At 44.8% G+C, this 27,369-nt stretch overlaps 2 protein-coding genes across 12 annotated transcripts in view; both read right to left on the bottom strand.

Annotated features, from left to right (window-relative positions):
• FGFBP1 (fibroblast growth factor binding protein 1) overlaps positions 1-1,647 on the bottom strand; it is a 2,862-nt gene extending 1,215 nt beyond the window's left edge. The window contains exon 1 of the mRNA XM_006918981.3: positions 1,534-1,647. The gene's annotated coding sequence lies outside the window, so the exon portion shown is untranslated. The remainder of the gene's footprint in view (positions 1-1,533) is intronic.
• Positions 1,648-20,897: 19,250 nt separating this feature from the next.
• Positions 20,898-27,369, bottom strand: part of PROM1 (prominin 1) — an 87,173-nt gene continuing 80,701 nt past the window's right edge. For 7 of the 11 annotated variants that reach the window (XM_015594950.2, XM_006918980.3, XM_015594947.2 and 4 more), the window contains 6 exons: positions 26,920-27,000; positions 26,740-26,808; positions 25,557-25,649; positions 22,234-22,349; positions 21,742-21,765; positions 20,898-21,314 (listed from right to left, as the gene is read on the bottom strand). In XM_015594950.2, coding sequence (XP_015450436.1) covers positions 21,149-21,314; positions 21,742-21,765; positions 22,234-22,349; positions 25,557-25,649; positions 26,740-26,808; positions 26,920-27,000 — 549 coding nt within the window. In that variant the 3' untranslated portion in view covers positions 20,898-21,148. Of the gene's footprint in view, positions 21,315-21,741; positions 21,766-21,817; positions 21,996-22,233; positions 22,350-25,556; positions 25,650-26,739; positions 26,809-26,919; positions 27,001-27,369 lie in introns of those variants that run through there. The other 4 variants (XM_015594949.2, XM_015594951.2, XM_025051858.1 and 1 more) reach the window with 4 other exon arrangements.

Genomic DNA, 27,369 nt, shown 5'->3' with positions numbered 1-27,369 from the left:
CTGCTCCTCCCTCCGCCCTGGCACGTGCCCGCCTGCTCAGGGGCGGGGTCGGGAACCCTTCTGCTTCCTGAATTACTCACGAGCAGCCTGTCTTCACATTTCTGTCTCACTCGAGTCTTCAATGTCAAAAACTCTCTACTCTTTATTCATCCCTTCGCCACCCTCTGACTTCCTCATTCACTCGCTTATTTACTCCTGCATTTGCTCACTCACTCACTCACTCACTCACTCACTCACTCACTCACTCATTCATTTGCTCATTCGACGAGCATCTGTGGAGCACCTGCTACAGGCCATGCACTAGACTAAATGTTGAATTTATCAAGGTAAATAAGTCCTCTATCTTGAAAATTAGAGGCAACTCTTTGGGGATTCTAAATAGTATTGCCCAGAAATCTGTCCCAATTGTGTCCCCAACTTGATCTTGAACAAGTCATTATCCCCGCTCTGGGTCTCACTTCCTTTATCTGAAAATCAAGGCGTTGAAAAAGACCATCGCTCACTCTCCTCCGGCTCCAGCGTGCTGGATTTCTATAGCACAGTTCTACACGGACTCAGAGAACCACACTACAAGAAAAGTGGTGTGTGACTCAAGGTGAAACATGCGTGGGATGTGCACACTGTAAGATGGATGGGTTTGTGAGAAGGGACATTTGGGATGCGCTAAGAGCCTAAGGAAAGGCGTGAACATCCAATCTGACTGGGCAAAGTGGACTGGGGTGGATAGGGGCTAATTCCCACCAGAGCATTTAGAGCATCATGGCACAGTGCTGGGCATATAGAATGCCCTCAATCAGTGTTTTTAAAAATAAATCATTGAATAAATACGATGACCTTAAATGCTACACTAAACTGCCCATATTTCATCGTGTGGACAACAAAAGCACACTTGATCAATATTTGATTCTCATCTTATTAATCCACGCAAGAGCCCTGCCTGGTGGGTAATAATAAATCTCTCCCAGGTAACAGATGTGACAGTTATGGTTCAGACCCGTAAATAAATTGCTCAAGATCCCACAATGGGCAAGTGACGAAGCTGGGTTAGGCAGCCAGAACTTCTCTCTCTGGTCCTTGATGCCACGCCCTATGGGTCACTTCTTGCCTTCACCTTACTCTGCCTTTCAAAAATATTGGCAAGAAATAAAAAAGCATTATGAACGATTGAGGATTTGGTTTAGCTTAATTCGTGATAAAGGAATTCATATTATCAGCGCTCCATTTTAAAAGAAAATATTGAATTTCGTCTAAAAAGAGGCAGGCCTAAGAAACAGCCCTGATCTCATTTCCACGCTGGGCGTTTGACTTTTTATTAAGACCGAGGACGGGGAAGACAGTCACAGGCATGTGGGCTTCTGAATGAAGATGAGACAGGAGGCGGGGTATACCAGATGGAGACCCACTCATTCCTCACGGCATTGGGACTCAGCCTCCACGTGTCCCCGATAGGATCCAGACCCCAGGAACCTAAGGTCCTTAGGGGAGCTGGAAGTGGGCCAGACAAGGACACCATTAGGAGAGCCAGGCTCTTACCTTGTCCTGAATATGCAGGTCCAGCACGATCTCAGATGCCAGAGCTCGCTCGCAGGCTTTCCGCTGTCTCGTCTGCAGTGCAAAGCAGGAAATGCCCTTTTTATAGGAGCCCATGCCAATAGGGTTTTTACAATGCACATACCAGTCTGTGTGGCTCTGTTCCCACTCCTCCCAGCCCCGCCCTTTCGGAGGGAGCCAATTCCTGCAGGGAAAGTGTTTGGTATAATCCTGTGGGTGGGGGGAAGCATTAGACTTGCTTCCTTCAAGCTTTTCCCTCCCCCTCCACCCCACCCCACAGCCAGTTTGGGAGGGCAGCTCAGCCTTGCAAAGACTCTCCTTAATGGGTTGCGGATCCCAGCAGGAACATCTGTGGGGGAAGTTAAAAACAAAAACAAAAATAATCATAGCTGCCAAAGACTGTGCTAGGTCCATTTTACCTAAAGCTCTCTCTTCATGCTCCATGATACAGTAAGCTGGGATCCAGCCCATTCTGCAGATGGAAAATTGGATCATGGAGATATTGAGTTTGTCCGAGGTCACAGGGCTAGGAAGGTGAGGAGTCCAGAGTTTAAGCCCAGGACTCCCCACATCCATTGTCTGATCTTTTCCTGTCTGCCACTCTCAGTAAGCCTTTGGCGAATGAGAGAATGAGCTGAGGACGCCATCTCAGTTTTCGAGTCCTTGTTTTCACTGAGGCACGTGAAGTTACTGTGTGGGCAGAGGAACCCATGGGCTCCGAAAGGCTGGTAGAGAAGAAGCTCCTGATCTGGGGATTTCTGCTGAAAATATTCACCTTCCGGTCACATGTGGGACCCTCACTCTGTCACCTAACCACTCTGAACCTCTATTTGTCCATCTGCAGATTGCTGACAATAACAGTCCCTCATTTAGGGTTTTATACTAAATTATTCATGTGGCTGAGCTATTAACAGAGTGAAACAGAACAGATTTGGTTCATAATGTGAACTTAAGTTGTCTTCTTTAAAAACAGTCATTTTGTGTGTGTGTGCGTGTGTGTGTGTGTGTATTTTCATATTAAGCATGTAAAAGGAGACTCATTTCCACAAAGAAGATGTGAACCTCACTATGTTTTGTCACCTCACTTTTCATATCTGGGCACGAGAAATTGTTATTTTCTTCCTAACTCGGCCATAAAGAAAACAATAATACCAGAATGGTAATAAATGGCAACTGACTCTCACCTTTGGGAAAGTCAGGAAGCAGTGGGGACAGTGGCAATCTGGGTAGACTCTGCCACCCAAGGGTCAACATTCAACTCTGCCACCCAAGGGTCAACATTCAACTCTGTCCCCCAAGGGTCAACATTCAACTCTGCCACCCAAGGGTCAACATTCAACTCTGCCACCCAAGGGTCAACATTCAACTCTGCCACCCAAGGGTCAACAATCATCTCCGTCCGACTGAGACTATGTTGACACAGGGGTCAGTATTTTCAGACTTCATGATTCTTTTGTATATACATTAAAAAAAAACAGTGGAGAGTTCTGGAACTCTTAAGAGATGCCCCAATATCTAGATGTGTATATATGGAATTGGGCTGGCATCTAATTTAAATTTTCTAGAAATTCTGTCCCAGCTCACAGGAAAGACACTAAAAGTCATAGCTGCGGTTGGATTCCATTCAAGATCCATCTGCTTCAAGGTGACAGAGCTATGGATGTTGACTGGTTCACTCAAAGGTTCAAAGGATCTCTCATGAATTCCATCGGAGATGGCCATTTCCCCAAACTCTAGGCATCATATAAAACTGGCTCATAAAGAGATATATCCCCATCATCCTGACCACTGCCTTAGGGAACCATAACCTCCATAAATAGGCACTCACAGTGTGGTATTTCAGGAAATTATTTGGACATAGGCAAGATAAAGCAGTTCTGTTCCATGGGGAGATATAGATCAAGATCGTCTCTAAAAAAAATGAGAAATTCATCTTGATCCTCAGGACACAGCCAGATTTTTTTCTCTGGAGGAAGAATGTAGGTCTGAACACAAAGCATATTTAAAGGAAACATGTAGGCTCCAGGATCTTTTCTGTGAAGTGTTTCTCTAAGCTTCGGCAGGAAACATGGATCCCATGAGATCTCATCCCAACTTCTTTCCTGATCTTTCTAGTCCAAGCAGTGGGGCATACATAGTATTAGGTCAGGCTATTTACACCTTTCACTGTTGGCTCAGCGTGTCATTCCAAACTCATTTCCACACACACACACGCACACACACACACGCGCACACACACACACACACACTTCGATCTGGCCACACTAAGGCATTTCCTGAATACTTGGTGCACCTGCCACTTCCTGCCTTTGCTCCTGCTGTTCCCCTTACCTGGAAAGCTCTTCTAGTCCTGCTTTGCCAAGCACATGCTGCCTCATCCTTCGGCACCCAGGTCAAACGTCATCTTCTCTCTATGCCTCTAGCCCTTTCATGGATGTTCACGGAGAGCGATAGACTGTCATCCCCAGCACGTGCTTACATTGTCCCAGCTTGTGCTGAGGTGGTTTCCCCCTGTTATTTCACACCTCGCTATACTGAGAAAAAGCTCGACTTGGGTTCCAGGGCCCTGGAGAACTGGAGCGGGTTTGGGGCCCCCGCACGACTGTTCACAGCAGGCTTCTACCAACCCCCTGCCCCAGGATCGAGGGCGTCACTGACTCCCAGAACTGACTGAATACAGACTCACCCCTTTTATCACAAGAATCCCTAGAGGAGAGTCCAGCCTGGATCCTCGTGGTACAGATGTGGCGCTGAGCTTGGGTGACCGAAGCACCTGCCTGACACACAATTAGAGCAGAATTAAATGAAGGCCGCTTCTAATATTTTTATTAAAAACAAGGTAAGGTACCTGTTTTTGCTAAATTACAAACTGCTCTTTCCCCCTCTTACCTTCTCATTCTTTTGTTTATATTTAGATACTAAACAACATTAGAATTGAAATATTGGACCCATTATTACTAACCTCTGACGTTATAACACCACATTTAAAATAGTGGCACCAATGTCGGTCTAGTATTACTGAAGTCCACGCTTTGTTTAGACCTCCTTGCTTTTGACCTTGTGTTCTTTTTAAAATCATTAACAGACTTGACTTTTAAGAGTAGTTTTCGGTTCCTGTAAAAATTGAGTGGAAAGTACAGAGAACTCCCATACGTGCCCTGTTGCTCACTGTCACCACCCTCCACCAGAGTGGTACAGTTCTCACAGTCGGTGAGCCTTCCTTGATGCCTTATAAATACACAAAGTCCATTGTTTTTCTAATAGCTCACTCTTGGTGTTGTACAATCTGTGGTCTTCACAAGTGTCTAGTGACATATACTCCTCACTAAGGTCTCATACAGAGTATGTTCATTTTCCCAAAGATCTTCTGCCCTCCACCTTTCATCCCTCCCTCTTCCCTGATCCCTGGTAATCACTCATCTTTTTCTTGTCTCCATAGTTTTGCCTTTTCTGGAAGGTCATATGGTTGGACTCATACGGTATGTAGTCTTTGAAGACTGGCTTCTTTCACACAGTAGATGATTTTAAGGTTCTTTCATGTCTTTTTGTGCTTTGATAGCTCATTTCTTTTTAGCACTGGATAATGGTTCACTGTCTCGATGAAACATCACTTCCTTATCCATGCACCTCCTAAAGGACATCTCGGTTGTTTCAAGCTTTGGTCATTATGAATAAAGCCGCTACAAACATTCCTGTGCAGCTTTTGGTGTGGACATGAGTTTTCAATTCCTAATGGTCTCTTCTGCCCAGGACTCCATCCAAGATACCACATGACATTTAATAGTCATAACACCTTAGCCTCTTCTTGGCTGTGACAGTTTTTCAGATGTTCCCTGCTTTCGATGACCTTGAGAGTTTTCAGTGGTACTGACTAGGTGTTTGGGGAATATCTGCCATTTGGAATATGTCTAGTATTTTTCTCATGATTAGATTGGGGTTATGTCATTGTTTTCTTCATCAAAGATTTAAATGACAGAGAGCAAATTTCCTTTTTGGGGTTTCAAAGAAAGTCTGAACACATCTGGTAACCACTCACACATTAGGGCTGGTAGGTGAATGCATGTTGCATATGCAATCTGGTCACTGGAAGGTGACTTCAAGTTCAAAAGCTGATTTTACTCTCATATGTGTTACTACCATATGATTCGTTGACCTAGAGGGCTGGCATCTGTGGGTGTATTCACCAGAGATGGTCTCAGTGGATATAATTTTGTTCTAAATTGAGTCCTAACTACACTCTACAAGGTCAAATTTGGTCAATATACAGACAAAATACAGAGTCGCTGCATCAAAACAATATTAATTTATTGGGTCAAGATATGTGCATCAAAAATTTATTCCTTGTCAGAAAATGAGGAAATGGTCTAAGTGATCATCAGCTAAAATCTATTTAGATGGCCAAAGCATTCATCTTTAACCTACTGAACAGAATTGGCATTCCAAATTTAAAGGGCTCATTAGTCATGAAACTTCAGAATTCCTGTTTAGTACATCAAAAGGTTAATGTTACAGCACTCAGCATGAATGCAAATTATAATCTACTGAAGTTCATTTATTTGAAAGGAATGCCCTGTGTCGAACCCCATAATACGGATCTCATTCTCTTCGATGCCATGTGCAACATGGTTCTGATTCTGAATCCACCTAAAAAATAACTCACAGTTTTATATTAAATTAAACCAAAGAATTTGCTGCTCGTGGCAGTTAGCAATGGTGGGATATCAGCAATTTTGTATGGATTGACCTAATCATAATAGTTAAGGTTATTTTTCTCAAGTAATAGAGCTGTTTAAAGCCTTATATATTCTTAAAATTTTTTAAAGTGTTTTATAACAAACTCCACACAAAGTAACTTCATTCGTCATCTCTGAGTTTTTCACTTTTTTTTTTTTCAAGGAAATCATCATAAAAGAGCTTAAACGTGCTTTAAACATACCTGCTCCTTTTGGATAAAACCCCCAAAGCTCACAGATGACTGTGCACCTCTACACACACATGCGCGTGCACGCGTGCACACATGCACACACACACACACACACACAGGCCCTTACAGACACACGCTCATGCAGGTACATCATGCAGGGATATGCACACATATACGTGCCCACCACTTCCATATTTAGGGCAGAAGAAGGCACTAAAGTCTCCCTTTAGAATTTTCAGTCTCTAACCCATGTTTGTTGCAAAGAACGCCCGTTGCCGTCCAGAAAACTGAAAAAGGAAGACAAGCTGCCCTTTCTCTGTGTTAGTGTCACAAGTCACCAAGCACGTGAGCATATGAATTGCTTCTTTTGTCACATAAAGAGATGAAGATGTGTTGATGAAAGGCACCAGAAATTGCCTATAAGGGACCCTGGGGATAACAGCTCCCAGGCTCAGAGAGGAGAGAGGCTCCATGCTATGTGCTGTTTGGGGGAAGACAGGAGAATAAGACACGGCTTGGCTCTAGGAAGAATGAGGCCAGCCGCTCACAAGACCTCATTCATCCTGCCCATCATCCTGTTATCATCCATTCATTCTTTCATTCATCCAAAGAGCACTCAAGAAACAACTAGCATGTCCCAAGGGCTCTGTCATTGACTGGAATGCAGTGGAGGTGACACGGTCTTTGCCTTCAAAGAGACGGCAAACAACAGTGGAGGAGAGACAAGGGTATTGATCATGAGAAAATAGGGGCAATTGCTGTGTTGGAGGAAAGGCTGGGGCACTCGAGGCAGGGATATGTGACCTAGCCAGAGGCAGAGAGGATTTCTCAAGAGGCTGCAACTGGTTAAGACACAACTTAACAGCTGGAGAAAAAAAAGAGCAGTATGTTTTCAATCATTACTCAGTAACGACTGAGCAAAGAATGGTATTAGTCACCATAGGAAATGAGGAGGTGAAAGTGCTTTGTTTCCTGCCCTCGAGACAGCCAGTTTGACTCTGGCTCGCTATCTGATGTTTGCCGTAGTGGTGACATTCGTCACTTCCCAGCCTCAATCTTCTGATGATTTTCATCTGCTTACAGAATAAAGTCCACATTTCTGAGTGACAGATGAGGACTTTCTCCTCTTGATCTCAGCCAACCTCAAAGTCGACACCCAACATCCCTACACACATATCCTTGGGCTCCAACTATATCTTACTTTCCATTTTTCCCCCACATGTCAGGTTGTGGCAGAACGCTTTGCCTCTGAGACTCCATTCCACTTTTATCTATGTGACAAATTCTCTATCTACCTGACTCCCTGTGCCCATGGCAATATTCATTGTTCCTGCACTGGGTTCTCACACCTTTGTACGGACTTCACCATTATCACAGCTGATTTGTCACTTTGTTGTGGCTCATTCGTGTATTCATTACCACCATCGTCCTGGGTAATGACATCTATACCCCAGAGCTCAAGTATGAAGCTTATTAGAAAGTATTTAGCAAATATTTATTGTATTGAATTAGTTTTTGTATTTATCAAGATTATTCTGATTGGAATAGGAGAAAGAAAGCTGAAAACAAAGGAAACGAAATTGGGAATTTATTGGAAGTTTATTATAACTTACGCGTAAGCAATAATATAAATGAAGACGCTCTAAAATGTAGCTGGAGCTGCCATCCCAGAAGAACTGCTTTGCCTGTCTTATGCCTCAAACCTTTGGAAGGTTAACAACAAAGTAAAGTAAAGTAAATTTTGGACTGGGTCTATGCAACATCATGTTTAAAAAAAAGCTGTTTTCAAAGATATCAAGAAAGCAGATATTATGGCTACTGGACTGAAAATTCAAAACGGTCTTTAGAATTATTAACATCACTATGTCATCTGCACCAATAGAAATGCCTTTCTTCTGTTGATGTAATTGTTCCCCTGTCTTTTCTCATAAATACCCATTGCCTTTGTCTCCTAATCAAAACATTATCTGGGCTTCTGCCCAAATAGCTATTCTTACTGCTTTCAAATAAATGCTTGTTTACCTCTCACTTCAAAAGGCCTTTTTTTTTTAGACTAACTCATGTAAGCCAAAGATTGTATAGGATCACTGTCTCACAATGTACCTGTGAGATTTTAATTTGTAGAGGTGACTGAGTGACTAGAGGAGAGGCTGATGCCATTGAAAGAAGAACTTATAACTTACGTTTCCCAAGAGAAGGGGGCATACAGAGCCACAGAGGAAGCATCTGGTTTGGTCAGGAGGCAGAATCACAAGGCAGAGGTGAGCCTAGGCCAGAGCCCTTATTGGGATTCCCGAGGGAAAGGCGAGGGGAGGCAGAGTAAACAGTCTTGGACTGACCAGTTTGAATAATTGCAGTGGGCTTTGGAGCATAGAGGTGCCCTAGCTGTCTGGTCTCTGCCTTGGGTAGATTTAGGGTACAAGGCATATTGGCTTGACGTGTGAGAGTTGGATAAAGGAGGGGCTTAATATGCATGTGAGAGGTAAGGTCCCAATGAAGTTATTTACTATTATTGACGATTAACTAATTAGCCCTGAGAGAGGCAGTCTCACCTTGGGTTTGTGAGGCTCCCCAAGAAGTCAAAACATCATAAAATACAGAATATTAAAAACGTGATCATTTCAATCTGCCCTCTGATGTTTGGATGTCACATGATGAATAGTTGGTGTAATGATCACAGAAACTTTTAGGGAGCAGGGCGTGAGTTGCCCCAAACAGGAAAGAAAACGTTTTCTTCTGAAAGTAACACGGAGGAACATAAGTAGAAGTGTGCGGAGTCCTTGTAGGCCGGCCTGTAAACAGCTTTTTCAAAGTTTTTTATATATATATTTTTAGGCGAGGCAACCCTTGGTTGACCTCAGAGATGGCAAGGACCTTGTCAGCTTTCAATCCCTTATTTTTTATGCCTACACAACTGGTCTTCCTAGGTGGTCTCCAAGTACTTACTAGGACAACCCTGTTTAGCTTCCAAGATCAGACCAGATCACACTCGATTGGGGTGGCATGGCCGTAGACACTGTAAACAGATTTTTTATTCATAAGGCATCATCCAAGAAAATCGAGCTGGAATTTTGGGAGGGCTCTAACAATTACTGGAAACAATTAAAAGTGTGAGTCTGATGATAAAGCCTTGGGGTGTTCCTTGGGTGAAGGGGGCAGGTCCTGCGGTTATGTCGTTGAGGGCGTGAGCTGAAGTCAGCAAAGTATATGTAAAGGTTGGTGGTACTGTGTGTAACTAATTGAAGGACTGGTTGTGGTGGCTGGGATCAGAGACGCGAGGTGGGAGTTTGTGGCGGCAGCCAGGGGAGGAGGGCAGGAGGCAAAGGTATTGAGGAGTGAGTGGACCTCTACTCTGGGGGTCAAGGGTTGACCAACATAAGGCAGGTGTCCCCTGGGGAAAGCAATACTCTGTGAATTTCTGGAGAGGCACAGACAGGGGTCACTCCTACCAGACTTCCTTGTAGGCATGGGAGGGTAGAGATGTTTTCACAGAGAGCAAGGAGTACACCAGGATCACGGGCTAAGCAGGCAGAGAGCTCAGAAACACAATAGAATTTCTAGTATCCACGGAAGAAAAGCAACAAATGTCCCACGTTCAATCTGTACCTGAGGAGAGGCAGTCCACGGGTGTCATGGGTGCAGAGATTTTCGATCAGGGTGAAGTTGTCTCTAGCAGAGGGGGTCGAAGTCCAAGGTGAGGTCTTGGGCAGCTGCGATGTCATCTGGGGAGATGTCAACTCCGGTGGTGAGCTCCTGGACCATGTGATGTCGTCTGGGGTGTGGGACGGAGGTATTCTTCCCAAGTGGGCACCACCTCGAATCAATGTGGCTCTAAGCATTTGCCACTGGTTGAAACAATGGCTGATTTGGAGGGATTGAGCCTTTGGGTTATAAACCAAAGAAAGCGCCTAGACCAGGAGTAACAAGACCCACAGGACACAGAATAGTGTGCAACCACACTAACCGGTTCTTGCTTTTGATGAAAGTGTGGGTTTGACTCAGTACCATGTCACACGAGCAACTGCCTGGCTCTGGGACAGTACACGATTACTGGGTTTCAGAAAGACATGTGCCTTCGATCTGGCCTCCAAACCTTACGGGATGGAACAAGATAAGAAGTTTATAAAAATAGATTAAGGCCTAGGGCAAAACGGAGCTTGATTTGCCTGACTAGAACATCAAAGCAAGCTGTTTGAGGACACCAGTATTTTGCCTCTTGATTATATTGGATACCGGGGAATTATTCAACTTTTGATGGTTCTGTTGAAAACTCTTCCAAGAGCCCGGCATTGTGTTTTGAGAAGCGAATATGTGTCTTGGTCACTGTCGGTGTAGTGTGCGTACCTCTGGAGGGACTACAGCGTGCCTTGGCATGGCCTTCTTGTAATGTGACCTTAGTATACAGAGAGTGTGATTTTGACTGATACTTTGGGTATCTGCAAGGCAAGAGATTGCCAGAGTTCTTTACCCCGAAGGGGACAATTTTAGGTGACAAACAGTTTATAGTCATGTGAAGGAGGGGTGTCCAGTGCTGAGAGGACCGCCTGAGGTTTGGCCAACTGTGCTGTCTCTTGGGTTCAGTCTTTTATCGGGGACATCCTGGCTAAGGGATGGAGAGCAACAACATTCCATCGAGTTCCACAGTGTGTACCCTATGCATAGTCTACGCGTGTCCATTTCTACTCACTCAGTTGATCTCAAGGGGCTTCTCAAGTAGCTAAGAAGTCTGGGGGAGGGGTGGCCTCCAGCACCAAGGCATCTTGCAAGGGACCGGAGAGAGGAGAAGCCGTTCCTCCCGCAGGTGGAATGTACCAGGGATCCAGTTTGGCTCCACCCTGTCTTAAGGAAGTCTTGGTAGCTGGGTTGAGCTTGGGGGTGCTGTTTCCATGACCCAAACCATAATAAGCAGGTGGATGTGGAGGGTCACAGGTTCAGAGTCTGTGAAAGCCTCTATTTCCAGAAGCTCCCAGTAGGTAGTCAGTCACTTGTTGTTTTAGTGGTGTAGAGCGTGAGGCTGAGAGGGACGGTTTCTTGCATCCTCGACTGACTTACGGCTTTCATAAATGGTCCAGAGACTCCGGGGGGCATGAGAGGAAGTTGCCAAAGCCTCTAAGTGAAGGAGGCTCTGAGGTCTCTAACAGGGGTGCCTGTGGATTTTAATTTGGAAGTAGAATTTGTAAATGAATATTGCCACCAGAATTCAGAAAGGATGAAAAGGTGTTGGACTCGTATGTCTCTAATGAGTGCGTCAAATGAATTTCCCTGGAGGAGGATGTCATCCACGTAACATCGTACCTGTGCTCCTGGAGAAATGTGGATGAAGTGGAGATCTTGTCTGCTAAGACTGTGTGTGATGACAAGGCTGTTTGGTACGCCAAGGGTGGTCTGGGAAGGATACATTTGTCCCTTCAGAGGTGAAGGTGAACTGCAGCTGAGATGCTGTTGAGAGAGGCTCTGAACAGAACATGTTAGTCAAATCTACGTGGAGGAAAAAGAGGTTCTCTGGGCAGTAACCTCACAGAGTGATCTGATCATAAACTCCTAGCTGGCAGGGCATGGCGGGTAGTCACCTCCCAGGCTTACAGCGTCCTCAGTAAGAGGCTTATCTTTGCCTTAAGCAAGCCGCGTCCATTGTTTCTGTGCATGTAGGCTAACACACCTCTGAAATGCCTCTTTTCACACCCCTCTTCTAAAGCGGAACCACCCTCAAAAGAGCACGGAATCCTGCTAACTCCCCCGAGATCCGACCCCCGCCTCGCTTTTTCCCACCTTAATGTCATCGCCCCCACGTTTGCTCCTTAATCCCAACAGCATGAAAGAAACCGCAAACTGCTGTTCTCCGAGGCATTTGAGATCTTGCTTCCTGGCATATGTCATTCGTTTTGGCTCAGAAAAACACTTATAAAAATTCTTTACAGGTTTGGACAATTTTTACATCAACATCTATAAGAGCAAAATACCAGTCGTTGAATAGTCGGTAATTTTAATCATACTGGATATCGGGTATGAGGGCCCTCGCGGTGCAAACACAGCTGCTGTGCGGCCCGGTTCCTAACAGGCCACGGACCGGTACCACGGCCCGGAGGTTGGGGAGCATCTGCATCCAATTAGGCTACTGCAGGGCAATGGTGCTCTGACCATGGGACATTTAGGGTCTACAGTTAAAGAGAGGCGTGTCTGTTTTGCTTCGGTTTTATGTTTAGTTACTTTTTTAGATTACAGGGGGTACAATGGTTGGATATAGTAGAACTCCAGACGGAACTATAATTTGAGCCCCAGCATTGATTAAATCCACGGATTTTTGCCAGTTGGTGAATTTTAGCCAATGCCAAAAGCTATTTTGGAACCTAGAGGCATAAGAGCCAACGAGCTCCTTTTAAATTTTTATTTTTTGTCATCGAGAGCTTCCTCTTCCCACACACCAAATACCACTTCTCCGACTCTCCCACGTGGAGTAGGTGTCCATAGTTCAATTCATTTCTGACGTTACCTGAAGTTTGGGCAGACCCCACAGGTTGAGGGCTCAGTCCCACACTGCCCTCCTTTTAGATGTCAGCTTCGAATGGGGTGCCAAGGCTGCCTACACGGGCGCTGGGAGGACCACAAATTCTGGGGTTCCCACGAGCCCTTCGTGTGTGATCATTTGCTAGCAGGAGTCACAGAACTAAGGAGAGTGCTTTACTTACTATTACCCCTTTATCATCGAGGGTCCAGCTAGGAAACGGCCGAATGGAAGAGGAGCGGAGGGCGAGGTAGAGCTTCCGTGAGCTCTGTGGGTGCGTCATCCTGTCGGCATCCACGGGCTCACCCGGAAGCTCTCCAATCCCCACCGTTTAGAGGTTTTCGTGGACGTTTCATTAATGTAGGCGGGTTGCATTAACTCGTTTGTCTTTGGTGATTAACTCAATCATCAGCCCACCTCCCCTTCCAGGATGTGAGAGATTGGGGCTGGAAGTTCCAACCCTCTAATCACACGGAACTAGGGACAAAGACCAAATTGGTCCCTGTTATTTAAATTCTCTTAGTATATACATTTGTTGTATATATAATTATGTGTACAACTTTTATATAAATGTTTAGTATATAAATTTTGGATGTCTAATTAAATCAAATTATGGAGTTTTAATTTAGTTATATATACACGCATATATATAATTCATAATATATATAACTTATTTAATGACCTTTATTTTCTCCTCCTGTATTTAAGAATTTTTTTCTGTATTTATTTCTGTTTTAGGCTTTTAGTTGCCTATGGTCAGAGTTTTTTTAGTTTCAGTCCCTGGCCGACAAGAGGAAAAGAAAGGAGAGAAAAGCTTCTGTGGGAGCCTCCGTCTGCGGCATAATCAGCTCCTTCTTCCGCCCTCCACCCATTTTTTCTCTTAAAGAAGATCTTTTAGAATATGTATCCCCAGGACTCCTGTCAGCACCTGACTTTTTTTCCCCCCCTTTGGCTATTGTCCTGATAAGCTCTTGGTGGCCCTTAGTGGCATCTGCTGTGAGTGACAGCCTCCCTTTCTAGGGCGTCCCAGTCAACCCCAGAGGGCCTGGGGTTGACGGCCAGGAAAGCTACAGCCACAGCATCCTGATTTTTTCACGATTTTGCATTAAGAGGAGGCTCTTAGCAAGTCGATGAGCAGGGCCGCCCAGGCGAGCACGCTGGCCGGAGATGTACAGCCACGCATACATTCAGGCGTTCAAGGAGGAGCAGGAGCCTAAAGCTTTTTCTTCTTTTCCTTCTTCATTAAGCATTGGGTCACCAATCTTTAAGGATGTGACCCCTCCTGTCCCACCAGATCTGGCAGTGAATCATGAGGTCAGCAAGGCAGGCAACAGCAAAGAGATTTGCCCTTCAAGCAACGTAAACATTTGGGCAGTCATGGCTTTCCATAGGGAAGGCGCCCTGCACCTAGCTACCAACAAGGACTGATGGGCCGGTCCAAACTTAGAATTACGTAGGCGTCTCCAGGAGGTGGCAATGCGCAGGGGACTGACAGTCGACGTCAGCCTCCGAGGGACCGTTGAAGAGGGACCTCATTCATCAGAGAGCACACCTGGGGGCCACTGCCCAGCTCCATGCCCTCCATGGTGGCCTTGCTGGTGCTCTAATGGTGCTGCAGGTGACATGATCTGTCTGGGCGCCATCAAAGCACTGCGAGGGGAACCACGTCCAGCTTTCCACTCTCTTCAGGAAACCTTCCTTCACCAATCGGCCCCATGCCTCTGTGACCTCTCCTTGGGGACCTCTCACTCCCCAAAAACCCCTAGGGGGGCAAGATTTGGTTCAGTAACTTGTTCCCCTTTTCTTTCGACTTCAAATGATCTAAAGCAGATAAAGGGTCCGTCACCTTGTCTTAGTTTCTCTTTAAAACAATCCTCTGAATGAATTCAATGATTTCGTTGGTCTTAGACTTAAACTTGTACTAACTTTTACAATTTAGGGTTAAGGGTTGTGTTCGGGCTGGTTTAGTCCTATGTCCTTCTCAGTGTGACCAGGAAATTTGCGGTCCCAGTTTTCAGGAGCATCGGTGACTCTATATCGCCACTATGTGGTGACTTGTCTTGGGAGACCTGATGGGGATATGAAGTTTTTTCTGTCTTTGAATATTTCCATCTCTTTTCTATCTGGTAAACATACTATACATCCGCATAGCACAATTTTATTGATAAAGCCTTTACTGTATATTATGACGTTAGACCTTTTTAACAACAAAAAGTGACAGTTATCTACGCCCGAAATAAAGATGAAAAACCGACTTGAGTGACTTTCCTGACGTCACAGAACTCATTCTTTCGCCACACTCAGATCTCCTACTCCAGGCCAGTATTCCTTCCCCACCAATAGAACAGATGAAACGGACACCACAACTCAAAACTAAGCCTGACGGCAGCAGAGTCCAGGATTCTGGGAAGACTCCAGAAAGAAAAGGTAAGGCTTCAGCTCAGCCTGGCCTGGCTTGACCTCTAGGAGTGTGGAGAGCGCGTGCTGAGACCATGGGCCAGGAAGAAAGGGAGCAGGTGTGTGGTGTAGTGTGAGAAATCAAAAGAGACTGATGGGAACTGTGCATTTGCATAAAACTATAAAACTGGTCACTCTCTTTAATAGGTCTGAAGTCTTTTCCAACTCTAATTACTCATCGTCAGTGCATACGTATATCATGACTTCAGGGAACATAAAAATATGTCGTTAAAGGAACAGCCTTTAACCTTCCAGTAGCCTCCAGGATGGCATCACACTTAAGCTCTACAGGCAGAAGAAAGTCCTTTAAAAAATTTCTTTATGCTGATTATGAACTGCAATCATTCTGGAGCTCAGAGACTTGGATATACTTGTGACTAGACACACAGCAAGAAAATGTTCATGCCTACATTTTTCTTAACCAATTTATTGAAAGCAGTTTGATCTCGACCACAATTTATACATCTCTCAGGTATTTCTTAAACCCTTCTGGCCAGACAGCAGGATGGTTATTGAAAAGGTCAATAATTGGCCAAATGCCCAAATTGGCCCACCGTGCAAATAATCTTTTGGTCTTTGCATGTAAGAGGAGGCGTATGTATTAGAGATGATATAGTTTAATGTCATTAGTTTAAATTTATCAATTCACAATTAATTGAACAAATATTTACTGAGGGCCTAAATGAAGCTCAGACCGGGTATGTGTCACTGACGAGGTCCTTGGGACTATAAAGTAGCAGAGTGCATCAGCTGTGTAATGCCAGTTGCTATAACAAGAAAGCCCTAACTTATGGAAACGCACTGGAAAGTCATTTCTGCCTCACCTGAAGTCCAAAATGGATGTTTCCACAGTGAATTCTCACAGTGAAATTCGGTTGTTGCCTCTGTAGCTCCAGCCTTGTTAGACTTTGCGACTGCAACTAAATCGATTACACATTTTGGCAATATTCTGTCCTGGACAAAGATAATGCTTTTTTCTCAATTTCTTTGGCACAACCTATCAAAGATCAGTTTGCCTAAGAGGACGTGAATAAATATTTCTCCAAAAAGGACATACAGATGGCCAATAGACATGTGAAAAGATGCTCAATGTCACTAATCGTCAGAGCAATGCGAATTAAAACTACAATGTAATATCTCACACTGGTCAGAAGGGTTATGATCAAGAAATCAAAAAACAAGTGTCGGCGAGGATGTGGAGAAACGGGAACTCTTTGCACTGTTGGTGAGACTGCAAACTGGTACAGTCACTATGAAAAACAGTTTAGAGGGGCCTCGAAACATTAAAAATAGAACTACCTTATGATCCAGCAATTGCACTTTTGGGTATCTATCTGAAGAAATCCAAAACACTAATCAGAAAAGATCTATGCACCCCTATGTTCACTGCAGCACTATTTACAGTAGCCAAGATATGGAAGAAACCTAAGTGCCCATCAATAGATGATCAGATAAAGAAGTTGTGGTACCTATAGACAATGGAATATTACTCAGCCATAAAAAATGAAATCTTACCATTTGCAATGACATGGATGGACCTCGAGGGTATTATGCAAAGTGAAATAAGTTAGAGAAAGACAAATACCATATGATTTCACTTATATGTGGAATCTAAAGAACAAAATAAATGAACACACAAAATGAAAACAGACTCACAGATACAGAGAATAAACTATTGATTGCCAGAGGAGAGGAGGTGGGGGGGCCAGGTGTAAAAGTTGAGGGGATGAAGAAGTACAAATTGGTAGTTACAAAATAGTCATGGGATGTGAAGCACAGCATAGGGAATATAGTCGATAATATTGTAATAACTATGTATGGTGCCAGGTGGGTGCTAGATTATTGGGGATCATTTCGTAAATCGTATCGATATCTGATCACTGTACACCTAAAACTAATATGAAATAATAATGAATGCCAACTGGTATTGAAAAAGAAAAAAAGATCAGTTTGCCTGGAAGATCACCTGGATCTCTCTCACACATTTCCTGTCCTTCCAGAGGGACGCCTGAATTCTCCTACTATTTGCCTCTAGTGGATGACAACGTGATGGCACAGCCTTTCCTTTTCAGGGCTGAAATTTTCTGCCAAATTTGCCTTGGTAGTGTGTGTGGCAGATTTTGGTCATGCTATAGTAGCATTTGAGACCAAGCTCTGCCATATTTGGGGGTATCTGGATCGCTCGTGGTCCTATGATGCCACATCATTCACAGCAAAGGGCCAATGACCATGACATTCAATGAATATTTCATGTTCCTTCTCATTCTCAGCTGGTGACTTCATCAAGAGGCGGGAAGGACTTTAAAAGACTTGGCTGGAATAGATCATGTTGCTCATCTACTCGCTGGATAGACCATGTTACCCACATTGTGGACTCTCTACAGCCAGACGAGAACATTAATGCAGCTGGTCTTCAGAGGGGGTGTGACAATGGCTGTCCACTTCTGCGTCTGCATCTCTGTGATTCGAAGCAGCGATCAGTGATCGGAACACAGATAGATAATATATAAAGCATAGGGTCCTTGTTGTCCATCCTGGCACTCAAATCTGTGTACAAGCTACTCCAGGAACGCATGACTGGGGTGGGGGATGGGTAGACACCACAGAGGTAAGAGTCAAAATTGACCAAAATGACCCGTTCACCACCCCAAACCTTCTCTTGGAATTTTCAAGCCCTCGGTAGACACCAGAGCTCCAAAATAGTTACATCAGACAGATTCTACAGTGCAATTCTTATTCAAGTGTGTAGACAGATCTTGGGGCTTTTTACTGCCATCTTCCCTTTCCTTTCCTTTTTGAGCTGCATGGAGACACTTCATGACATCTCACAGATGGGCTGACTAGCCTTTGCTTGAATCCCCCAATGACAAGGAGTTTGCTACCTCTCAAAGAAACTGGATCTGCTATTTATATAAAGCCTACAATGGGTGAGTGACATTGATCTGCTCAGTGTCAGGTACGCTGCTCATCACGTCCACCCAGCGAGGTGGGCACAACCCCTTTCCCACGTAAACAGAGGGGGCGATGAGACTAAGGGAGCCTGCATTTCTTCTCAAGGTAGAGCCACATCCGAACCAAGGTTTTCTGAGTTTGATAACAGTCCATTCTGCCTCTAAAGCAGCGGTCCCAACCTTTTTGGCACCAGAGACCAGCGCTGCTATGAGCATCTAATGCCTGATGATCTGAGTGTTGCTGAGGCGATGATGCTAGCGCCGGGGAGCGGCTGCAGATACAGATGAGGCTTCGCTCACTCGCCTGCCACTCATCTCCTGCTGTGCGGCCCGGTTTCTAATAGGCCGTGGACCAGTACCAGCATGTGGACCAGGGACTGGGGACCCCTGCTCTAAAGTGTGGTGGGCAATCAAAGGAAGTTAAGACATGGGCTTTGTGCACGAATGTTTGAGATCTCGTTGGGAGAGAGCGATGGAGCAAACGCTCGTGTGGAAGAGAACAGAGGTGTGGTAGGGGTCACCGACGTGACCTAGGGAGCAAGAGCAGCCAGGAGGGGTGCTATGGCGTGGAGCGCCACGCGGGGAAGACGGGTGTGGAGGTGGCGTTTCAGACTGACGGAGGGCCGCCCCGTAAGACCCGCCATGGACACGCGCTCAGGACTGGCTCCACCTTCTTTCTCCCTTTCCTCCTGCAGAGGTGACATCGGCACAGACCGCTTTGCCGATAGTCTGTTGTTTGTGATGGGGCTTAGCCACATTTCTTGGACAAAAGCTATTTTCTAAATGGACCGAGAACTTTTCCTTTATGGTGTTTTGAAAGATTGCTTGGCCAGCTTTACCGTGTTTGAGACTTTGTCTGGAAAGCTTGTCAAAATACACACTTCTTGGCCTCACCTCACTCTCAGAGATTGATTCAGTCTGTCTGGATTGGAGTCTGAAAATGAGCACTTCTAAGGCTCCCCAGGTGGTCCAGATGCTCCTGGTCCTCAGGTGATGCTTCGTGTGGTGCTGATTCACGTTGCGTTTCATCATTAGAAAACACTGGACAGCTCTATGGTGATTTTAGCTTGAAAAGTTTTTGGCAAATGGCCAGTGCCCAAACCCTCCCTGGCCTCTAAGGTGCATGTACTGACAACCAGGAGCTGTAGAATGGGGGGCAGGGTGGGAGGAGTCTTCTGGCTGGAACATTTATGAGCTGTGTGATGTTGGATCACTGACCTCTGTGGGCTTCAGGTCACTTTGCATATGATTAGCATAGAATGACCTCAAAGGGACGTGGCGAGGATTATAGGAGGGGACAAGGCATGGAGCCTTCATAAGAAACAGATTGGATAAGTGTGTCATAGTGGAGGCTTGATGTATATATTTTTTAGAAACTCCATGGCACCAAATTGCCCCTGTTCCCTGCTCCCCCGACCCCACAGCTTCTGTGCCTCTCAGACACTCGTCAAAAGTGAGGTTGTGGTTTTCACCATTGACGCAGAGCTCCTAGGAGGTCGGATCTTGGCTCTTAGCTCACCCCTCCCCCATCTAGTGTCTTACATAGTGATGGGGACATAGTAGATGATAAGTAAACATATATGAATTGAATAAAAAACATGGAGAAGCTGTATTAGTTGTTCTCAACCTAGGCTGCCCATGAGAATTACCTGAGCTGTAACCCAGAAATTCTGATTTAATTAATCTAGGGCAGTAATTTTCAACCTTGGCTATACATTAGAATCACCTGGGACGATTTAAAAATCCACATGCTTAGGCCACATCCCTAAGCAACTACATCAGAACCTCGTGTGGAGTGAGCCAGGCATCAGTACTTTTAAAAAGTTCCCCTAGGTGAATCCACTTTGTATCAGGCTGGGCATCACTGGGTTCAATGGAGAGACAATTTATGTCCCCGATCAGTGGATTCTTAAAGTGTTTTTAGATAAAGGCACATAAAATTAAGAAGGGAGGGAGTCACTACTTTGCATATGTCCAATAAAATGTTTTACTTTCTATCGTTTCTGATTTCGGGGACGCAGTTTAATTTCCGCGTGTAGAGGGTTTTGCTCTCCCTTTCATGTCCTCTCTATCTTTTTGGCTGTTATTGCTGTTGGGTGACTCTTTGGGGTTAAATTATGTCCCCTCAGCCCCCGCCCCAATATTCAGGTCTACCTAGCACCTGTGAATGTTTGGAAATAGATCGTTTGCAGATGTGATGAAATTAAAGTCGGCTCATTTTTGATGAGGATGAGCCTGCTCCGATGACTCCTTATAAGAGGCGGGAAATTTGGGCACAGACACACGAAGGAAAATGCCAAATCCCACGTGAAGACAGAGGCAGAGATCGGAGTGGTAAATCTCTAAGCCAACTCTTAAAACATGTTAATTTTGGACATCTAGTCTCTGTAACTGTGACAGAACACATTTCTGTTGCATTAAGCCATTCAGTTTGTGAACCCTAAGAAAACAATACAATGACTTAAAGGATAACTACAGTACAGACATATTTTTCAATGAGATATTGGAGTCGTATTTCTGAAATCATTCTTTTATTGCTTATATACATATCTGCTACTTGCTGAACTTTCTCTAACTACAAGTCTAAGTTCCCATGCAATGAAATGTGACAAAATTCATTTCTGCTTCCAAAGGCAAAGCTGAAAATTAGTGAACGTGGTACACGTTTCAACTTTCATAGAAGGCTCGGATGATCAAGCCAGACTTCTACAGATGGAAGATAGGTGGGTACACTTTTCCCTCTCGGACCCATCGGTGAGTGTCCTAGACGGTGTCGCCAAGTCTGTCATCTCCTAGAGGGCTGGTCTCTTTTTCAATATTTAGAGACGCTGAAGAGGAAGAGCTCGGGTAGTCGGGTGGGCTTAAAAACTCTGTTGGAACAGTCTGAGCGGTTTGATGGCTATTAAAATCAACATTACCCTTTTGCATACTGTGACAAAAACAAATACATCACAAACACCATGTTATTACTAAGACAAAGTATCGATATCGTGGATGACAAAGACAATGTAAGAGTCATGAAAAATATCTGACGCCTTGTCAAATACACAAAAAAAGGCCAAAGGGCATATTTACATGTTGCTCCCTTTAAAGATCAAATCTCAAAACAACCCTTTTGTATATTCATAAATTTAACACACAAAATTTTCATTAATTCGACAAATACTTCTTCAACGCCCAGTCCTTATTTACCAGTCCTTATTTCAACAGACATCAGCATTTATTTTAATCTGGGCACGCCTACTGTCGTTACCTCATTTTAAGATGTTCTTAATTTAAAAAGTCCATCATATAATAATAAAGAGCCTCCCCCCCATCTGAGCTTATGAATACGGTTTAAAAAAGAAAAGGCTTACTTTTTCATGGGGACAGTTTCAACACTATAAAATACAAAAAAAAGAAAATACAATTACTTTTTAAATTATGATCACAGCTCTCCTACACGCGCTGACAGCAAATCAGGAGAAACACAGGTCGAGAAGGAGATGTCTGAAGTAAAAGTGAAGCCTACCAGTCCACCAGACAAGAGTGACGGGCAGACTACAGAGTCCACGCACAAACTAGCAAAAACAGTCATAAAGTCAAGCGCCACGTCCCCGAGACAGAAGAACTGCAAACGAGAAATCAGAAGTCTGATTAAGGAAGCTGAGGAGATTAAGCCAGAGAAAAACAAAGAGTTTAAAACAAGCCTCAGGAAATGGAGACAAAGAAAACCCCTGAACAGGGAGGACCCACTACTTTAAAAAGAAAAATCAAGTTTTATCTCATCAGAGGTCTTTAGCAAGCGCTCTGTGGGCAGCCCACTTAGAAGATGAACCCCGGGCCTCTGTGGAAAGACACCTACTTACTCATCATACACATCTTCTGAATCCATTCGACGATAGTACTTGGCCAGCTTTACAGCAAAAATGATTGCTGGAAGTAAAAATATGGTCGCTTTTCCTATGCCGAACCAAAACAGATTCTAGGGGAAAAAGGAAAATCAGGAGAATTAAGCGTTCGAAGATGGGAAATGGAAAACGACAGTTGCCTGGGAAAAATAATTTTATTTTGCAGTTTTTTTTAAAGGACTTCTAATTTTGTTCATTGAAACCATTCGTGAACTTAATACAAACCAGCCACTGTGTGAAGTGGTACATATTATTATAATTCGTTAACCCTTTTTTAAAAAACCTGACTAAATCCTGTTATTCTATTTATTTTATAAATAGGAACAGAAGTAGCCCAGGTTTGCTTCTAGGACACTCTGAAACACTTGTCGGCCATCCTCATAAATGGTCTCTTTTTGCTGCTGCTGATGAGAGCATGAATGGCTGGCAGGCCTGAGCTCAAATCCCTTTTACGAGTCGTTGTGATGATAGGGTGACTAATAAACCTTTGTGGCTGTGTTCCGCATCTGAGCGTGACACAGCTGCATCCTCACCCCGCTGTGATTGTGTGAAGACGACGGAGCAATGCTTAGTGATAGCAGGCTCTCAACACATGTTCCACGTTTAATTTATCCAATCTTTAAGGGAGATCTTAGGCTAAATTTAATCTTGCTTTGTCTAAAAAGTACTGTTAAAATATTTTTTAAATGCTTTAATATTTTAAAATATTTTAATATTTTTAAATATTTTTAAATATTTAAAATATTTTTTAAATAGTTGCCAGTCTTCACAAGTCAGAAGTTTGATGGAACACCGAGTCCTTGTCCCACAAGGCAGCATCAGCTGTGGGCGACTGTTGCTTCTTCCCTCAAGAGGGTTGTTTGTCCTCAGTTTGCCCCAGCCACACCGCTGACTTTGGCAGGGGCGATGTCCAACATTATCCAACCGTATTCACCGATCAGCACAGATGTGGCTGTGAGCAACCAGCATCATCCTGTGTCTTACACTTGGCCTGCTTCTTTTTCATGATTTCTTAAAATAATATATATATATATTTTTTATTTTTCCATTTCAGTTGGCATACAGTATTATATCAGTTTCAGGTGTACGACATAGTGATTTTAAACCTGCAACCTGCCAGGTCCCTGTAGAGGGTCGAGTCTGTGTCCTCTGCCTTAGGATAATGCTATATTAACACCAGAACAGCTCTCCCCAGACCACCCTGAAGCAAAAGGCAATGGACCCAGACCCTTTCTGCTCAGCCACGCATTTCTGCTTTGCTCCTGGCCATATTTAGGGCTGAATGGCAGTGGCACCTGTTGGCCTAAAATCTCCAGTTAATTTGTTCTCTTTTCCCCTTACATTCTTTTACTGGTGGATTTCTATGCTTTCGACCTTGTTTCGAGAGGCTTTAGAGCTTTGTGACAACTGTATGTGTGTACTGGAAGCTGCTTCGATCCTTTTGAGAACAATCAAGACATAAAAGAAATATGTTAGCCTGGTGTCTGTCTTGCTAGTGAAGCCAGAAGCCCAGAGCTGTTCCTTATTATTTATACCACCTGCTGTTAAGCTCCAGCCCCCAAACTTCCTGAATAGCTCCAGACTTCCCCTTCCATTGGTTCCTCTATAATTTGTGGAGAGGCATCTGGTGGTTGGGCAATTTGATTGGTCTGGGGTGGAGCAGTAACCACTGCATGCAAGGAGATCGATTCTGAATCAACCAGGCTAACCTGGGACCCCTACCTTCCTGGCTCATGAGGGCTTCAACCAAAGCCATCATCAGGGGCTCCAAGCAGCAAGGCGAAAAGGGTAAGAAGTTGAAAGAGAAAAGCAGCCAGGAAGCTGAGGATTGGGGTCTGCATGGCTGGGAAAGTGCAGGTTTAAAAGTCCAGGCTACAGACAGATGGACATGTGGGCATGAGACAGGGAGACGGACAGATGGAACGATACGAACGCACTGTGACAAACAGCTATATGATCATCCTTTACGCGTTCAACAGCCTGTGCCAGGCAGTATGCCAGATGACGGGGACACAACAGGGAACACACGGGCCCTGCGCTTACAGAGTTTAGAGGCTACTTTGTGCATTGCGAGGGACAGGTCCTAACCAAAGAACCACACGAATGCACAATTAAAACAGCAATAACATCTTTGAGGAAGAAGTAAAGTGTCCCACGGGAGTGTAGAAAAGGGAACCTGGTCTAGTTGGGAAGATCGGGAAAGGCTTCCTGGGAAGAAAGGCACCTTTGCGCTGAGACCTGGCCGCTGCACAGCCGCCGATAGTAGCGAACGTTCCCTGGGGGTGTTAACGTACCAGGAACGGTGTTGAGGGCTCTTAAGAGGTGACCTGTCACTGAACCATCCAAACAACCCCATGTAGGTGAGGAAGCTCTGAAAAGTTCAACAATTTTTCAAAGTCACAGGGTTCAGAAAAATGTAGAAGCGGAATTGGAATTCAGAGTCTGTGTTCTCAACCACTGTATTGCAGGAGGAGTCGGCTGGGTGGGGCGTGGGTGCAGAAGGGAAGCATAAGAGGAGGATCAAATGCCTGTGTCCAGTCTCTAGTCCAAGGACAGGAAATGGCATATGCAAAGGCCCTGAGGTGGAGGACATCGAGATATATTTAAAGCAGTGAAAGAAAACAAGTATGTCTCCAGCATAGTGAGACAGGTGATCAAATAGTGCAAAATGTGGCCTCAGCAGGCAGGGACCTAATCACGCAGGGCCTAGTGCATTCTGTTAAGGACCCCGATGTTTATTTTGATAGCCACGGAAGCCCATGAGGTGCTTTAAGAGGAGGCGGTGAGAAGACTGGCAGTGCATATGGCAGATGGAATCGAGCTGAAGAATAAACTTGATTAATTGGAACGTATCATCCCAATAGTAACAATTCAAGGGGACAGCAAATCAAATATCAAGTGTGTTGTAGCTTTGGCTTCTATATAGAGTCGCACTAAGAATCCTTTTGAATACTGGCAACCTGCACACCGGTGACTGTCCCTTTCCCATTATTTTAAACAAATAGTTTTCATGAGGGTCTCCTGACTTCTGTTAATATAATTCTAATAAGGAATTATAAGAAGGAATTATAAAAGTCAAAGACGCAGCAAGGTCTTTGACTTTTCTAGTCTGTTGTATCAGGACACATTCATCTACAACTTAGATTTTAGGTCTGAATGTAAAGGCCCAAGCAGAAAACTATATTATATTATAGTGTGTAGTACAACCTGAGCGGGGGCGGGGGGACCCCAAAGATGATGAGTTTATTGTGTCTCCTTATTTTGAAAGATGAAATTCTTACCATGGGTTCGACAATGTAGTTGCACAGAAAGACGTCCACAGCAGAATCTAATGCGGTGGCCACAGGTTTGCAGGCCGCGATTTGCTCAGTGATCTAAGGGGGAAAGAGACACAGGGGAACTCTGAGCAACGGCCAAAAAATCCACAAGAATTCACCATGGGGTTTACCTTTGGCCTGTTTTCACAAGAAGGGTCTCCCTGTCCTCCGAGATATGGACCTGACAGCTGATTTGTATGGAATAACCCGAAAAGGGGTGGTGGGATGGAGCCCAATGACAAAAGGCATTTTCCAAGACAATTCCACAAAAGCCGGGTGCTGGGGACAAGGCGCCACCTTAAAACCACTGGAATCTTTGCTCCTCAACTTTTCTGATACATTCATGGAGACCCAAACATTACGGACTTAATTGTGCCCCCCAAAAGTTCCTATGTCGAAGTCTTCAGAATGTAACGGTATTTGAAGAGAATCTTGGAAGAGGCAATTCAGATCAAATGAGGTGACTAGGGCGGACTCTAATGCAGTATGACCGGTGTCCTTGTAAAAGGAGAGGAAGTCAGGACACAGACACGCACAGAGGGAAGGCCATGGGAAGACGTCCTTGTAAAAGGAGAGGAAGTCAGGACACAGACATGCACAGAGGGGAGGTCATGGGAAGACACAGGGAGAAGGCGGCCGTCTGCAAGCCAAGGAGAGAGGCCTCAGAAGAAACCAAGCCTGCCGACACCTCGATCTCGGACTTCCAGCCTCTGGACTGTGAAATCTCTGTGCGTGAAGCCACACCTACATACTAACACACCGACAGTGTAGTAGGCTGAGTGCAGCCCACAGGGAGGTTGCAAACCACAGTTTCAGATGGACTCTTTAAGAAGCTCATGGTTCACTCAGGGAGACACAGTCAGGTGTGGCAAGGATCCCTGTGACAAAGGCGAGCACAGGTGGCTGGGGGAGCCCGCGAGGGGCGTGTTCTCCCTGCTGACGGGCAGGCCTGATGAGCCGCCCGGTGTGGACAACACTTGTGCTGAGTCTCCTGACACCTCTGGTCATGGTTCCCACATTCAAGGTCCTTTTACTTATCTCCCACCAAGTGACCAGGGATTTAATCTTATTTTCTCCCGATTTTATTCCCACATATGTCTACACTAACATAAGGCTCCCTTCTGTTCATAGAAGATAAACTACTTACTGAGACCTTGACCCACTGCAGATAAAGTTTAAAATATCCAAGTATCGTATTCCCATACTTCTTACTTGCCTGGGAAAAGAAAAATCAGAGTAGTAAAATCATTACAATGACTACACCTTACTCTATTGAATCGTCACATACCCACTTACTGGTATACTGATTTTTTTTTTTTAAACTTACCTTAATGATAATAGAGGAAATATTCTTGACGATGAATTTCTGAGCTGAATCCAAAGAGGAAATGATATCGCTCACACTCGCCTGGAAGACACAGCAACAACCCACAAGGTATCAAGTGATAAAAGGCCTTCGCTGGCAAGTCTGCCTAGCGACATGCATGCAGTTGCCTCAGCCCCGGACCGCCCCAGCTTGATGGTTCAGGAGGACAGAATCGGCCCACGCCTCTGAGAGCAGGGAGGAGGAGACCAGTACTAGCAAGCACTTACTTTGTGCCAGACACTGGGCTGGCTCCTGTGCCTGAATCACAGCACTGAACAGTCACAAGGCCGAAAGGGAGGTATTGTCAGGCCCCTTCTCAGACGAGGGACCTGGCCCTGCCCACGGTCCCCAAGCTGGGACGCAGAAAGACCTGGGGTTTGCACCTACTTCTTTATTCACTCCAAAGTCCAC

This window comes from Pteropus alecto, unplaced genomic scaffold, assembly GCF_000325575.1.
Source record: "Pteropus alecto unplaced genomic scaffold, ASM32557v1 scaffold5, whole genome shotgun sequence".
Classification (NCBI taxonomy): domain Eukaryota; kingdom Metazoa; phylum Chordata; class Mammalia; order Chiroptera; family Pteropodidae; genus Pteropus; species Pteropus alecto.
Note: the sequence above shows the minus strand (reverse complement) of the source record. Positions and strands in the feature narration are given on the sequence as shown.